We start from the raw sequence: 16,173 nt of genomic DNA, 5'->3' as shown, positions 1-16,173 counted from the left end.
ATGCGAGCATGTTAACACACAACAAGTGGATGCGACACGGCTGCGAAATGAGATCACAATTCAAGGTGTTGCCTATTTATCGCTCTTTCCGAGTGCGTCATTCACGCGGGGTACGCTGAAGAGCGGACTCTGATAATTATCAGCTTTCTGCTATTCTGATGAGTCCTCTGAGTCCAGCAGAAAAGGAAAGAAGGAAGCTCTGAGCCCTCCAGGATGGAGTTTCGATAATTCACTAAAATTCCATGCTTCCAGATTCAACTGGAATGGAACGAATGGAAAGGAACGTAGCTGTAGCTCTCCATTCTCTGATTCCGCCATTCAATCTAATCACACTCTAGCCGAAAGCTGTGCCAGCTGACAGCCGAGCGAAAGCTTCGCCAAACTTTAATTTGATCGATCAATCAGATTTGTTTTTATTGGCAAGCTAAAGGATAAATGATCCTCTGATTTCCAGTAGATATAAACATAAACATAATAAAGATAAAGCACATCTGCAATGTGCGCACTTGCACTGGAGCAGTGTGTTTGCTTTCAGATTCAAGCTTTCAGCAATCAGGTGCGCAACACTGTCGCTGATCCGAATGCTGAAATGTGAAAGCTCGTCACACTCTTTTCTCAAGCGGCATCCAAATTTTGTCCACGAGCGTGCGTAAAATGTTACTATGTGAAAATGTGCAAATAAAGAAAAAAAAAATTAATTGACAGAAAAATACGTAGAGACATCTGGGTACACGAAATTTTTCGCGATCGCCCGGCTCTTGGGGACTACCACCATATTTATGAGAAGCTAAGAAGGCACCCCTCTAAGTTTCTTGAGTATACCAGAATGCAGATGGAAACATTCGACTACATTGCCATTGAAATTGAACCGTGTATAACAAAACAGAAGACGTTCTGTCGGGAACCAATTGGTGGCGTCCCATTGAAAGGCTTTTTGTTACATTGAGGTAGGTAAGGGAAAGGTACATAATTTGTATTGTATTGTATTGTTTATTTTTTAGTTTAGTAAAATATATATATGTATATGTAATGTTAATATTTATGTAATAATAATATGTAATTTTTATGTGTTGGCTTTTAAAGACTGAATAAAAAAAAATGGAAATGATTTAAATAAAGAAATATCTAATTGGATTAATCCAACTCCAAATATTGGAGAACGACATTTTGTATGTCATTTCTCATTTTTAGTTTTTGTTTCGAAGTAAGGGAGGTGGGCAATAAAGGAATAAGGCTTTTAAAAAATAATAAATCGTCCGAGTCATTAGTTTTATTATTGTTATTAGTAATTTCTTGTTCGAGGAGGTTCAATTTTTTATTTTCTATTTCTATTAGTTCGTTGTCCATGTTTATTCAGTAATTAAGCGATTTGTATAGTTTTTATCCCGCTTATTCCACAACGCCGGGCTTAAGGAAATTTCACTTAGAAACGTTTCGCAGTCTCGCAGTGTCTTTAACTTTTAATACTCGAATGCACCTTCAGCAGTCAGCGTGCTGATAAAAACAAACGTGCTTGATCGAGCAAACAAAGCTGAACTTATTTGGGCGAGCTTTCAAAGTTTTCAGCTCAGCTAAGCAGCAATGTGCGCACTTATATGTACCTGGTGCAGTGTGTTTGATTTTTACAGCTCCGCTTTCAGTCTCTCTGAAGAAAGTGAAGAACCTTAAACTTGTTCTCCGTCACTCTCAGAGCCATCCAACATAGCTGATGATTGCTTCACCTTTTCAGCAGTACCGCTACCAAGTGCCGTAGTCCGTCCGCCTGGGTCACACAGGTTCCACAGGGCTCTCGCGTGAGAGGTAACCAAAGTACTTACTTTTTACACAGTTCTCAGTTCTCCGCGCTCAGCGCTCAGCTCTCAGTACGGTAGACCCCACAAAGCGCGTGATCTGCACGTTCAGCAGACACGTGGACAGAGGGACAGAGGGACAGGGGGAAAGAGAGACAGACAAACAGACAGATAGGCAGACGATGGGTAGACGATTGGACAGGCAGAGATGGATGGATGAGCAGGGGAGGGGAGGGGAGGGTAAAGCATGACGGACATGACATTCGTTTGTCTGAAAATCAAAAAGCTCTGCTGCATGGAATACTCGTACGAGTAAAAGTACGCAGGCTGACAGGGGGGGTAACATGTAAATGGAGTTTTGATTGCAGGCGGCGGCTTTTGTTCCTCGTTTCATATTTGGGCCCTCTTCCCCCCCGCCACCACACAGCCTTGGCCATGGCCAGAAGCGCTGCTGTCAGCGTTTATGGACCCCTGACACCCTGCAGCTGCAGCTGCAGCTGGAGATGGAGCTGGCTGCTGTCAGCTGGCTGCCCCGTTCCGCATGACAAAACGACAAGATCGGCATTCGGTCTGCATTGGGGATGCCCTCATTCTGTCTCTCTCTCTCTTTCTCTCTCTCTCTTTCTATCTCTTTCAATGCCGAAAGTCAGCTGTGTGAAAGTTTGCCAGAGCAGGAGGATGATCGTTGGTCTGTGTAGCTCTTCAGCTCTATATTTAATCAAAGTCAGATTCAGCTGCGAGCGAATATTAACTCCCATCATAATATCTGCAAAATATATGAGTAGATGGATTGCCGTGCTTTTGGGCATCACATCTCTCAAATGTATATCCTTAAAGTATCTTCTCTACCCACTGAATGTATCTGCATCTCAGATCTGTGTATCTGTGATTCAACAGTCTGTACAATCCAATAAGTAAGTCCAATCCAATAATATCTATATATTAAATTCGTCTTTGAAATCTATCTGTATCTTCAATATGCAAACCACATCTCCATGGTGTAATGTTTCCTCATCCTAAATATTCCTGTATCAGACAGATATAATATTATCCTCTCGGTCTATGGAATCTTCGCTTTGTGCTTTCGAAATGAAAATATATCTCCCATACGTATCTGCTGGTAAGTAAATTCCTTCTGCAAATCAAATCCCTCAATATTCAATTCAGTTGCAGTCCTTCCGATCGCTTCTCCTGTTCCCAGTGGTACTCCAGTGTCTGCCCATGGGCCAAGTGCCATGTGCCAATATATCTTTAGGAGAATCTCTATCTTGTGTCTCCGTGTCGCTAGCTGGAATGTCGATTAGTTCTTTATAAGGTTAGATAAACAGTGTCTGGAGCGGGGGAAATGTAATTGCTTTGACCCACTGGAAGCAGCCGATAAGTTGCAGGACCACTTGCCCAACTTAGAGATCAGCAAAAGGAAACTCGATTGGCGTTTGCCAAAGCTCTTCCAGAGGCCTCAATGCCATGGCTATACACTTCGTCGTACATGTACGAGTGCATTCATTTCTGATTTGCTTTCTGCTCTCTGCCCATTTTTATGGCCGGTGCCAGTTGGCTCCGCTTGGCCTGCCCAGTTTGGAGCTGTCTGGTCTGGCATTTCAGGCCATCGACGGTATCGAAGGCAGTGGTTCTCTTCGACACCTTTAATGACTCTTTAGCCACTGAACTCGGCCCGAACCAAATCAAAATCCAAGTCCAAATCGAACCCAAGTCCCAGACAGACCCAGTCGCAGTCGCAGTCCCAGTCATATGCAAATCTATGGACATCCGCTATGCTAATGCTCCGTCAGGAGGGATGGGATACAGTGTGAGGGAGTGGCACAGACCAATCTGACCCACCGACCGGGTTATCTGTTCTGTTCTCCTCGCTATCTGGGCGACCCATAAAAAGTGAAGCACCCCCTAGGTACGAAATACATACATATCTTTGGCGACAAATATTTGCAAAAATAAAGTAAATTCCGAAAAATATAACGAAGAAAGTCTTGTTGGCTTGCCAAAAGCAAACAAGGAAATTCTCACACATGTGGTGTAAACATCGGACCACCAAAATGAAGACTTCTTTTCTGGTTCGTATCGCAAAACAAACACAGAACTCCGCCGACACATCCGACACATCCGATACTCGGACTCAGACACTCGTTCAGTGCCATTTAGGAAGAGTTTCAGCTTCAGGAATAATACACCCCTCAAAGGATATTATTTTGTTATTGTTTTTATACTAGGGAGCAAACGAAGTTCCTTGGCTATGCACTCAAATTCTATTAGCTGGAATTTCCCCCCTGAATTTGCAGCCAATTTTCCTTATTTTTTGTTGTGTTTTGTTGTTGTGTTGTTTTTCTACATACAACAACAAAAACATACAACATTTGTGGCCTGGCATCATCTCTTGAAATAATCAATATTCAAACACTTAAAGTTAATTCAAGCGAATACGAATACGTAGAATACAAATGCGAATGAGAATGCGATTGAGAATACGAATACGTATGCAAATAGTAATAAAAACTTGGCCAAAAACAAGTTTCGCGCATTAGCAACAGCAAAAGCAATCAGCAGCAGCAACAGCAACAACAACAACAACAACAACAACAACAACAACAACAATTGCAATGGAAATTCACAATTCCAGAGCTGCTGATTAATAACAATCAATGTCAGTGAATTAAGCTTAAATCGATTTGGCCAATATTAAAACCAGTTTGACACATGTATTCCCCTTCGTGAGTCGTTAGAGGATCTCTTCTGCCAAAAGGGAACACAGACTCTACTCCTTTCTGTTACTTAAAGATCCCTCTGGACAGAGGGACAGAGAAAGGTGTTTCTGTCCTTCCATGGAAAGTTGTCTATGAGTATGGATGAGCCCTCTAGTATATGCACAATTAAATGATTTATGGGCGGGGTAAGGGTACGGGTACACTTACCACTTGGTGTTGTTGGCCGAATTGGCCTCGCCGATGGTGTGGGTGGCCACGGAGTAGCCGAAGTGCGAGTGGGGGTGTCCGTACTTGATCAGCGGCAGGCGCTGTTCCAGATTGAAGCAGTGGACGCCCCCTACTGTCAGCTGGAGGAGCAGTAGCCGCCAGATCTGGCACTGGCCAGGTAGGGCATAGGCCGCTGCCGCGGCTGGGCGGCTGCGATGGTGCAGCATGATCGTGTTGCGGCTTTTAACCGTAGTTCTGGCAGTTGCACGTGCACCGGGCACGGCCCTGGCCCGACCTTCGGCAGTGTCGGAGATCGCCCAGCAGGAGATAAGCAGGCAGGCAGGCAGTCGGGGCTGGCGGGAAGGCAGCGACGCGGCGGTGCGGCGGCGCTTCGATGAACAGGTAGTTGTCCGCGGATTTTCCACACTCTCTTCGGCAGTTGCTCTGCTTGCTTTGTTGTTGTTTTGTTTTTCTTCTCCACAGACACAGAGACACGGCACACAAAAATACACAGGTAAAAAAATAAGGTGGCGGGAGCAAAAAAAAATATTACGTAAAGAGCAGCGCACTCCGCACACCACGTTGATAATAATATCGTTAGGAATTTGATAAAGACACGTATATTTCGTTTTAATCAAATTCCGAAGATTAAAAAGCGCGCGGGCAGTTTGCCAGCATCACACAACCACACCACACCGCGGCAAGGTTTCAAATCCGAATTAACCGATATGACATATCGAATACTATATTATTCTATATATATTCTATTCTATTCTATTCTATTCTGTTTTGGGTGATTCGATTTATATGTTTTGTATGGCATATATCAACCGACTTTTCTGAACTCAGAAAAAAATACGTCACTATCTTTCTGTTGTTTTCCTGTCCGCGGCCCGATTTGAATGGGCGGCAAGGCCGTTTCTTTCAAATACCCCCGCCACAAGTGTTGCTGATGTTTGAATAAATGTTGCTCGCCTCATGTGGCCAGACAACTTGTGTTGCTGAGCAGCATGCGGGGATGGACAAGCAGAAAAACGCCTTACAATTAGAGGTGGAGAAACATCCATGTTCGATGTTTAAAAAAGAAATCGTCGATGAAACATCGATGCTCGTAAAAAATAGAAAAAAATTTTTTTTTTGCTGTAAATTTAAATTTTTTTTAAATTAAATTGATTTAATTGAAAAGATTTTATTCATTTTATAACAAAATAAATAATATTCGTAAATGCAAAAAAAAAAAAATTCAATGAGATCAAAATACAAAACTTGTTCTATAAGTCTAACAGAAAATAGTTTAGTTCTTATTGATACATAAGTTTATCTACGACATCAACTTTAAGTCTGGTGCGACGGTCCGATATGATCTGTCCAGCCTAGCTGAAAGACCTTTCGGACTCGCACGATGTTGCCGCACGATGCATCGATGTTTTCATCAATGTTTCTCCACCTCTACTCACAATATGTGAAGTTCGCAGGCCTAAGCTCACCCTATTCCTAACATGCTATGGTTTTGTTGGTATAGGTACCTAAGGTGGGGTGAGGTTCGTAGTTGTTCCCCAGTTGTATTTTGAATGTTGCTGGTCGTTATAATTGCTGTCCATGCCATAGCAGACTCTCACGCTCTCTCATTTCATCCTCTCTCGCTCATTTTTGCGTTTAAAGGATTTGTTTTAAAATTTTAAATCATTTTTTTTTTAGTTTTGTTGAAAATTAATGCCACTTAAGAAATAAAATCTGAAAATTATAGTTCTCATTATTTAATTCGGTTATTGCCGAAGCCTGTTACGCGCGGAACCCAGGCAAAAAAATGTTTGCACAACACCATGACTGAAAGGTATTGAGATCGGATTGCAAGCGAGAGTGAAATGAAATGTCCTTATACTACATAGAGTCCTCCGATGAGTTTTTGAGATTCTTAAGGCAGATCATTAATAAAGAGTGTGAATAGTAGGGGGCCTAGATGGCTGCCCTGTGGTACTCCAAAAGTAACCTCAACAGGTGAAGAGAAGGAGTTTTTGACTCTTTGAGACCTAGAACGAAGGTAGCTAGAAATCCACCTCAAAAGATTACGCGGAAACCCTAAAAGGTCAAGTTTTTGTGCTAGAAGCGAATGGTCTACAGAATCGAATGCTTTACTGAAATCAGTGTAAATGACATCCGTCTGCAAGTTACCTTGGAAGCCTTTAATGATAAAAACTCTATTAAATTTGTGGTTGTTGATCGTCGCCTTATAAATCCGTGCTGAGACGGAGATATAAGTGATTTGTAGAGATGTTGCAAATGCGGAGTTAAAATTTTTTCAAACATTTTAGGAATAGCGGATAACTTAGATATACCTCTATAATTAGTTGCATCAGACTTGCTACTTTTCCTATGGAGCGGAATAATAAAAGATTCCTTCCAGATGGGGGGAAGCATGAAGAGTTAATGGATAGGGTGAATAGTTTAAGCAGGGGTCCACACAGAGCCTCGGCGCAGTACCTGAGTACACAGCCGGGAACTCCGTCAGGACCTGGTGAAACACCGGCTTAATTAGTCGAAGATCGTGAAGCAGTGAGTTTTCATATACATATTGAGAAATGATTTTTAAAGTTTTGATTTTAAGTTTTTTAAACTGAATACTTTGGTAAACCAAGGAGGCTTCCCAGATCTAACCGGAAAAGAAAGTGGGACACAAGAATTAAAAAGTGTTTCAAGTACATTGTACAAAATGTTTGTGCCTTTCATAAAGTCAGTGCACAAGTACAGAGCAAGTACACGAGTACAAAGCTTCGTAAACTGGGCTTTACGAAAGCAACGGACACGTTCAGATGGCCTACCCATTCGATCCAATACAGTAGGCTCAATATCGACCAACACTTTCAATGGAGGCTGGTGTAGTGAGCGGAAGGGCTCGGGTTAGCAACACTTTTTATATTGATATTTTTTAATAATGTCAATAAGCTTTGATAATTGGCGCGCTCTTTGTCTGAAATTGTGGATGGTTTGTGGTTTGGCATGTCTCAATCTCAACATTGATTTCGTTTTATCTGGGATTGTAAAAATACCTATTCTTTTTATGAAAAATATGTTACTTTGAATTTAATATCAATAATTATTTAACTCATTTGCCCAAAAGTTTCTGCACGTAATTGAAATCAAAATTCCTTTATTTCCACTTTAATTAAGTTGATTTGAATTTTTCCGCGTATTAAAATTGGGTGTCGCATCTCTCGGCTTTTGTGCGTTGACAGTTCGAATTTCACCGCTTGGTGGGCACTTTGCTCTGCCAGCCCTGGCCGCAGCACCTTAGAGGCTGACAGATGCGGGACGCGGCACTTGAAGAAATCGATAGAAATCGTTTCGCCAGTCCTGCAGTGCACTGTTACCTTTAATTCGCTATAGCCAATCAATTGTCCGAAATCGAGTGAGCTTAACTTATTTAATTGAATCAGAGACCGAGAAGCTCTACAACGAGCATTGAGCACGAGGAACAGACAAGTTTTTGGGCGAAAACCCAATTTCTGTGACCAAATTCAGTCGCGAGTTTGAATCGATAATCGGGGAGGCTGTAAACACAAGGCCCCCATCCACGCAGAACTTTCGCAGAGCGCAGCAGCAGGAGCCATGTCTTATGTGAGTGCAATCCATTAATTATTAAAACCTGTAAATATTTATATTATTCGCACTAAAAGCACGGCTCTGGGATGGTATTCCCAGGCTACACAGCTTAAGAATCACGATAATGATTATTTGTGTGGCATTGGATAACATAACTACCGTAGGGATAATTAGTTTTGTTGAGATATAATTGCCACAGGAGAAATAATCTGCCCCAAGGCAGTCAAACAATTGATGTTCCTCGAGAGAATTAAATTAATATTTTTGCATAATTTTCCCCTTGTTTAACTCTACAAATCGATGTAAAAATTTTAAATACTCAGATGTACATAAATATTTGTAGTTTTGAATTAAATAATAAATACATAAATAAATCATAAATAATAAATAATAATAATAATAATAAAAAATATAAATAATCCCAATTAATGCAGTAAAAACCGAACTTCCCTCAACCATAATCAGATTACATGACTTTTTAATGCTAAATTTTGTGTCAATTGGTAAAATTGCAGCGCTTGAAAGCCACCAAATGCCCCACGGACGAGCTCTCGCTCACCAATCGGGCCATTGTCAATGTGGGCGACTTTCCCGACGATGTGAAGTAAGTGCACAAAAATCGATGCGCATATTTAGTATTTGAAACTGTGATTAATAATCCCCAAAAAAAACAAAACAAAAAGGTACGCGGACATCTCGCCGGCACCCGGGCAGCACTTCATCTTTGCCCTGGAGAAGACGGTGGAGGTGCCCCGCGGCTATGTGGGCTTCTCCCTGGTGCAGCGCAAGTGGGCGATGGTGTCCATCAACCAGGAGCTGGAGGTGCGGCCCTATCGCTTCGACGCCAGCTCCGATGTCATCACGTGTGTGTCCTTCGAGACGGACTTTCTGCAGAAGAAGACGTGAGTAGACCTAGACCGCCATGGTTGGGAAGAGTCGAATTCGAGTTCGGTTCATTGATCTTTCAGGGTGTCCCAGGAGCCCTACGACTCGGACCAGATGGCCAAGGAGTTCATTATGCAGTTCGCCGGCATGGCCCTCACCGTGGGCCAGTCCCTGGTGTTCAACTTCAAGGAGAAGAAGCTGCTGGGCCTGGCCGTCAAGTCGCTGGAGGCCATCGACCCGAAGACCCTGGGCGAGGGCAAGGAGGCGTCCATGCGCAACGTCCGCTTCGGCCGCATCCTGGGCAACACGGTGGTGCAGTTCGAGAAGGCGGAGAACAGCTCGCTGAACCTGCAGGGTAAGTCCAAGGGCAAGGTGGTGCGCCAGTCGATCATCAATCCGGACTGGGACTTTGGCAAGATGGGCATCGGCGGCCTGGACAAGGAGTTCAACTCGATCTTCCGGCGGGCGTTCGCCTCGCGAGTCTTCCCCCCGGAGCTGGTCGAGCAGCTGGGCTGCAAGCACGTTAAGGGCATCCTCCTGTACGGGCCCCCGGGCACCGGCAAGACCCTGATGGCCCGCCAGATCGGCACAATGCTGAACGCCCGCGAGCCGAAGATCGTGAACGGGCCGCAGATCCTGGACAAGTACGTGGGCGAGTCGGAGGCCAATGTGCGGCGGCTGTTCGCCGATGCCGAGGAGGAGGAGAAGCGGCTGGGGCCCAACAGCGGCCTGCACATCATCATCTTCGACGAGATCGATGCCATCTGCAAGCAGCGCGGATCTGTGGCGGGCAACAGTGGAGTGCACGACACCGTCGTCAATCAGCTGCTCACCAAGATCGATGGCGTGGACCAGCTGAACAACATCCTCGTCATCGGGATGACCAATCGCAGGGACATGATCGACGAGGCCCTGCTCCGGCCGGGCCGTCTCGAGGTCCAGATGGAAATCAGTCTGCCCAACGAGCAGGGACGCGTGCAGATCCTCAACATCCACACCAAGCGAATGCGCGACTTCAACAAGATCAACGAGGACGTCGACTGCAAGGAGATCGCCTCCCTCACCAAGAACTTCAGCGGCGCCGAGCTGGAGGGTCTGGTGCGTGCGGCCCAGTCCAGTGCCATGAATCGCCTGATCAAGGCCGACGCCAAGGTCACCGTCGATCCCGAGGCCATAGAGAAGATCAAGGTGAACCGGGACGACTTCCTCCACTCGCTGGAGAACGACATCAAGCCCGCCTTCGGCACGGCCCAGGAAATACTCGAGAACATGCTGGCCCGGGGCGTCATCAACTGGGGCACTCCCGTCAGCAATTTGCTCGAGGACGGTATGCTGTACGTGCACCAGGCCGAGGCGCCCGAGTCCAGCGGCCTGGTTTCTGTGCTGATATCCGGGGCCCCCAACTCGGGCAAAACTGCGCTGGCCGCCCAGCTGGCCAAGATGTCGGACTTCCCGTTCGTGAAGGTCTGCTCCCCGGAGGACATGGTCGGCTACACCGAGTCGGCCAAGTGCCTGCACATCCGCAAGGTCTTCGACGACGCCTACCGCTCCACACTCAGCTGCATTGTGGTGGACAACGTGGAGCGGCTGCTCGACTACGGCTCGATTGGGCCGCGCTACTCCAATATGACACTCCAGGCCCTTCTCGTGCTGCTCAAGAAGCAGCCGCCCAAGGGCCGCAAGCTGCTCATCTTGTGCACCTCCAGCAGGCGGTAAGTTCCTCCCCCCACCATTCCTTTTCGTACTTATCCAATTTATTAACTCGCACTCGCAATCCTCAGCGAGGTGCTGGAGGAGATGGAAATGCTGACGGCCTTCACCTCGGTGCTGCATGTGCCGAACCTCTCTAGCCCCGAGCACGTGTGTGCCGTTCTCGAGCACACGGACCTCTTCAACAAGGGCGAAGTCCAGGCCATTGGCAAGAAGATGGCCGGCAAACGGTAAGCAGCAAAACCCAGCCCCAATCTGCACTCAGGATGCATCAGAGATTACGGTTTTCATCTGCTTTTCAGCGTATTCATTGGGATCAAGAAGCTGCTGGGCCTGATCGACATGGCCCGACAGACGGAGCAGTCGCAGCGGTCCATCAAGTTCCTGTCCAAGATGGAGGAGGAGGGCGGCCTGGATATGGTGGCCCGGCAATAGGCCCTGACCTCTGTGCTCTCTTGCTGTCTCAATTATTAGCTTCTAAGTGCAGTGAGTGCAAGGATGGAATGCTGACTCCAAATACTCGAACATATACACCGCTAACTACAAACATATATATACATATAAAAAACCATATTCTATGAGCCCATATCCGAGCTTGGATGGGCGTTGTCTGTTCGGTCCCCAGTCCAGTCCAAAGAGTTTCCCGCGTCCTGTGCCCCAACCAGAGCACAATCAAATCGACAGATATGTGAGACCCGTGACCTGATAATGGCCTGTTAGTGGAGCGAAAGATTATTCAATTATATATATTCCAACTCGTTAATATACATAGCAATATATTCACACTCGTTCGTATTGAATTTCTAAGTATTATTTTTGATTTAAGATTTGATCAGATTCCCTCAGTGCGGGGTTATCTTTCTCGTTAATATTGATTAGGCCACGGCCACGCCGGAAGAGGTGAGAGGAAGAGAGGATCGTAGTGAGATGTGAAAGGTTCATCGATGAATGAATGAAAATGCTTAGATACAATGGAATATGTACACCAAATTAAATTAAATTAAATATTGTTAATCGTCAATGTTATAGATAAACCCAATGAAGGAACGACACCGAAAGACGCCTGGATAAGGAGCAGAGAAGGTCGTTGATGTATGTAAATTACTCTTAAATAAAATAAATAAAATAAAATACGTTAATAGCATAATAGTCCCTCTTGCTAATTAATTAATTTATTAATATAAATTTATCTAAAGCATAATTACACCGAAATATACACATATTGTTCACCGAAAATGTTATAAATATATCTTAAATAAAGACAAAACAAAAACCATAAAATTCTCCCATGGAAAAGTCGGATAAGAAAAGATCTTAATGATCTAATTTGGACAGAGGCAGAGCTTAATATATTCATTTCAGATACTTATTTTTTATCCACTCGTCTAGAAGTTTTCTATCGAACCCTTCATACATTTTAATTGTGTTGCAATGGAAGAAGTTGAGTACATTCCGGGGACGACTTTCATGATGCTTACATTAATTATATTCGGTTTTGTGGATCAAAGTGGCCGGAATGCCAACTAGAGTGAGTAAAAATTGATTTCGCACTGATTTATCTTGGTAGAATGCAGCAGAACGAGCCCAAAAATTTACAGCGACATGAAAAGGCCCAATCAAACCAACTGAAACAAATATGTATCTTTTATGATAATATCTTCTATATTTATGATTTATAACAAAAAAATTCTCAATTAATGCTAGCAATTTTCTTCGCTTTGGGATTTAAGACCTTCACAAACACCAAAGCAAATGCAAATTTGATTGTTTTTTCCAAATAAAACTGCATTCACAGCTGGCTGATTTATTTGCCTCAACCTCGATTCCGGTCTCGCGTATCAAATTTGGTATCGGATCCTCGGCAACCTGGACCCGATCATCCATGTCGCCCTCTTTGTTCCACGACAAGGTCCTTGACTGTATAATCATTTTTTCAAGTAGCGTTGCTGAGTCGAGCGCCTCCTCATCTGGGCCATATTCTTCTGAAGCGTGCTGATCATGCGTACCAAAGAGGATGGTGAGAAAGTTAACAAGTTAAAAAGATATTCTGAATTTTAGTACATGCTTTTCCGGACAAACTATTCTAAGTCAGTGTAAATATCGGCTGACGCAATCGGTAGGCCCTTCTTCGTAATTCCATGCAAAAGACACAGCAGAGGTCTGTGTGTGTGTGTACGCGTGGTAGGGTGAAGAGGAGATGTACATATGCATGTACGTTGACCGGTTGTGCCGTTCACTTCTTTTTCTTTCATTACGTCAGCTGATATTTACACTGACTTGAAATAGTTTTCGTATTAATTCCAACAAAAACCCTTAGGAAATTAATATGCAGTGACTGCACCATGTTAATGTTAGCTCTAAATAGAGTCTAAACTGAACTTAAAGAGCTAAGAATGCACTTGAATGCTTGTATTAATACTATGTTAGTAGTTTATACAATGTGTTAATGGGAATTATAATCTGAGCATAAATACCCTAAACGGCCTAACGTATTCTAGCGGTGCCCCTTTGTGGAAAGAGAGAGGAATAAAGAGAGAGATGTAACGGAACAGGTCGAATATGTGTGAACAGGTCGAATAGGCGGAAAGAGGATAGACGAAGTGCACTAATCATTTTCTTTTGCATTTATTAAATACAAATTAACGTAATTCCCGTTATATGTATGTATATTGTATTGAGAAACGAAACGAAACGAAAATGAACGAAACCCCTATTCGGTGGAAAGAGGATCAGCCAGGCGCAGAAATGTATTGTATAAGTTACATAAATCATTATATTACATTACAATTTATATGAGTAAGTATGAACTTAGAAACTAGGTAGCTGATGGTACAGTATCGCTGCTGGTGTGCCATGACAACGAGCTTCATCGAGAGAGAGATGGAAGATAATACACCCAAGTCCTGTCCAAGCTGAATCGGATACATTCCGATTATTTCGGGCACTCGATAGTTGGCAGAGTTGCCTTGGAAGTGATACCTGAAATAGAAAGGGACGGAGAATATCAACGAGCTCAAACGGGAGTTGGGAAGTTGCCTGGCAACGGAAACGGAGTTGGCTTTTGGCCCGGCTGTTTGGACGTTTTGCTGTGTTCTATCACACATCACACAAATCGAAAATGGTGCGCAGTAAGTAGACCAAAATGGCCCGGACCCGGGGCCACAACTGATTAACGATATTCTCACAGTCACGGAGGAGTTGGTGCGGAAGAAGTCGGAGCACAATGAGCGGCTGATCAGCACCCTGGAGGAGATATCGCTGCACCAGGAGGACATCGAGCGCATTGAGCATGTGCAGAACTGGTGCAAGGAACTCAAGATCCTGCTCCTGCAGTCGAACCTCATTGCGCGCCTGGAGAACCTGCACAAGCTGAAGCGACTGGAGTACCTGAACGTGGCCGTGAACAACATCGAGCGCGTCGAGCAGCTGGAGGGGCTCGAGTCGCTCAACAAACTGGATCTCACGCTCAACTTCATCGGTGAGCTGACCAGCGTGGAGTCGCTGCGCGGCAACTACAATCTGCGAGAGCTCCTGCTGATCGGCAATCCTTGCGCGGACTATCCGCACTACCGCGACTATGTGGTGGCCACCCTGCCGCAGCTGCAGAGCCTCGACTGCCAGGAGATCACGCACTCGGAGAGGCTCCACGCCCAGCGGCAGCTACCCCAGCATCGCGCCGTCATCGTCCAGTGCCAGGCGGACCAGGCCATCGAGCGGGATGAGCAGCGAGTTCGCGTGGCCGAGCAGCAGGCGGCGCTGGCCGAGCAATGCGCCGACATTGAGGACGAGGAAGAGCGCACGCGCACCTTCTGGAACGCCAAGAGCGAGCACTGTCCGGAGATACGCACAGAGATCGCCCGGCAGCACCGGCTGGGCAGGGAGAAGCACGAGCCGCAGTCGTCGCTTCCACAAGCCAAACGGCAGCCGCATCTCTTCGCCCCCTGCGGACGTCCGTACAACCTGAACCAGGCCAAGCTGCCCTTCAACTTTCAGGATGAGGCGACTCACTACTCGCTCCAGCTGCAGGTCTACAGGTGGGCAGTTGCAGCTCCTCCGATGTGCTCCTCATCCTCACTCCATGTTCCCTCTTGTCCGTCCACAGACACCTGGACACGGCCCTGATCGATGTGGATGTCCAGACCAATTACACGCGCGTCACCGTCAAGGGCAAGATCTTTCAGATTGCCTACAACGAGGAGGTGCAGCCAGGTGAATCCACAGTCCAGCGATCTCAGACCACGGGCCACTTGACGATTCTACTGAAGAAGCTGAAGGTCAACGAAATGCTGACCATCAAGCGTGGTCCGGCCAAGGGGTAAGGCATGACTGCATCTGCTCTGGCGCCTAGCTAAGCCTCTCTGATCCCCTTTGTGATTCTCTTTGTGCCCCCTGTGCAGGGCCTTACCCACTGCTACCACGCTGCAGACTGGACAGACGGAGCCGGTGCCCCTCCGCGGCGTTGTGGACATTGCCAACATTTGCCCGCCCGATGATCTACCAGATTTGATTTAAGCGACAAAATCCGCTTCTTCTTTCACTCTCTTAATGGTTTATTTCAGCTATCAGTTATTCTACGTTTATTTTCAGTCAAATGTTTAGCGATTATCTATGGTAAATCTAAATCTTCTACACACTCTATGCACACAAATGTACACATTTATGCACATTGTTATAATTTTTTGTTTGAGAGTTATAATTTTAATAGACATTTTTCGATGAAAATTAGAGTTGAATTCGAGGAGATTTCTGTTGTGTAAAGGATCAGAGCACACCAAAGACACAGACAACAAATTAATAGCCATACCAAGGAAAATATAATAAATATATTAACTTAACTATTATATTGTCAGCCTATACCTATACTTATGTACATACATAATGCAATAAATAGACAAAAATATATGAAATATTTATCTATTTTCTATTGTATTATATTTGGTCAGAACTTATACATGTATGTATTTGCGACTTATTTATGTATTGTAAAATAGGAAATATATCTAAATTATGTATGTACATAGTCTGCATGCATCCGAAGAGCACAGCGAATCATCCCTCTCTTTCTTTTCGATATCTCTATCGCTTTCCATCCTCTCTGTTATCTTACCTCTTCGCAGTGTTGCAAAATACGCACAAAATGAGCTTTCAAACGGAAGAAACGGAAGAATTCTATTTACACAAAAGTCGTATGGCATTGGACTTAGCTAAGTTTTTTATCTGAAATAAATACATATAGAATGATAGAAATTGATAAATGATCT

At 44.7% G+C, this 16,173-nt stretch overlaps 3 protein-coding genes across 4 annotated transcripts in view; 2 read left to right on the top strand and 1 right to left on the bottom strand.

Annotated features, from left to right (window-relative positions):
• The window catches only part of LOC111070392 (integrin alpha-PS1), a 49,942-nt gene extending 44,657 nt beyond the window's left edge, over positions 1-5,285 (bottom strand). Inside the window, exon 1 of one of the 2 annotated variants that reach the window (XM_022360893.2) lies at positions 4,718-5,285. In XM_022360893.2, coding sequence (XP_022216585.2) covers positions 4,718-4,944 — 227 coding nt within the window. In that variant the 5' untranslated portion in view covers positions 4,945-5,285. The remainder of the gene's footprint in view (positions 1-4,717) is intronic. The other variant, XM_022360894.2, reaches the window with a different exon arrangement.
• Positions 5,286-7,859: 2,574 nt separating this feature from the next.
• On the top strand, positions 7,860-12,156 carry LOC111070389 (vesicle-fusing ATPase 1). The gene is made up of 6 exons (XM_022360888.2): positions 7,860-8,332; positions 8,833-8,921; positions 9,001-9,219; positions 9,286-10,914; positions 10,984-11,142; positions 11,215-12,156. The coding sequence occupies exons 1-6, from the start codon at positions 8,324-8,326 to the stop codon at positions 11,345-11,347; spliced, it is 2,238 nt and encodes a 745-aa protein (XP_022216580.1). The 5' UTR covers positions 7,860-8,323; the 3' UTR covers positions 11,348-12,156.
• A 1,756-nt stretch (positions 12,157-13,912) lies between these two features.
• On the top strand, positions 13,913-15,737 carry LOC111070401 (protein tilB). The gene is made up of 4 exons (XM_022360909.2): positions 13,913-14,040; positions 14,100-14,946; positions 15,015-15,227; positions 15,310-15,737. Exons 1-4 carry the CDS (start codon positions 14,031-14,033, stop codon positions 15,422-15,424), a joined length of 1,185 nt encoding a protein of 394 aa, XP_022216601.1. The 5' UTR covers positions 13,913-14,030; the 3' UTR covers positions 15,425-15,737.
• The last annotated feature ends 436 nt before the right edge of the window (positions 15,738-16,173 follow it).

The sequence above is a fragment of the Drosophila obscura genome, unplaced genomic scaffold, assembly GCF_018151105.1.
Source record: "Drosophila obscura isolate BZ-5 IFL unplaced genomic scaffold, ASM1815110v1 contig_96, whole genome shotgun sequence".
Classification (NCBI taxonomy): domain Eukaryota; kingdom Metazoa; phylum Arthropoda; class Insecta; order Diptera; family Drosophilidae; genus Drosophila; species Drosophila obscura.
The sequence above is the reverse complement of the archived record's forward strand: the minus strand, read 5'-3'. Positions and strand labels throughout refer to the sequence as shown.

What these genes read in the sequence shown, in the direction of transcription:
- LOC111070401 (XM_022360909.2), top strand. An exon ending in CTCCAGCTGCAGGTCTACAG is followed by an intron (nt 14,947 to 15,014) that starts GTGGGCAGTTGC and finishes GTCCGTCCACAG; the next exon opens with ACACCTGGACACGGCCCTGA. An exon ending in AAGCGTGGTCCGGCCAAGGG is followed by an intron (nt 15,228 to 15,309) that starts GTAAGGCATGAC and finishes CCCCCTGTGCAG; the next exon opens with GGCCTTACCCACTGCTACCA.
- LOC111070389 (XM_022360888.2), top strand. An exon ending in GACTTTCTGCAGAAGAAGAC is followed by an intron (nt 9,220 to 9,285) that starts GTGAGTAGACCT and finishes TTGATCTTTCAG; the next exon opens with GGTGTCCCAGGAGCCCTACG. An exon ending in AAGAAGATGGCCGGCAAACG is followed by an intron (nt 11,143 to 11,214) that starts GTAAGCAGCAAA and finishes TCTGCTTTTCAG; the next exon opens with CGTATTCATTGGGATCAAGA.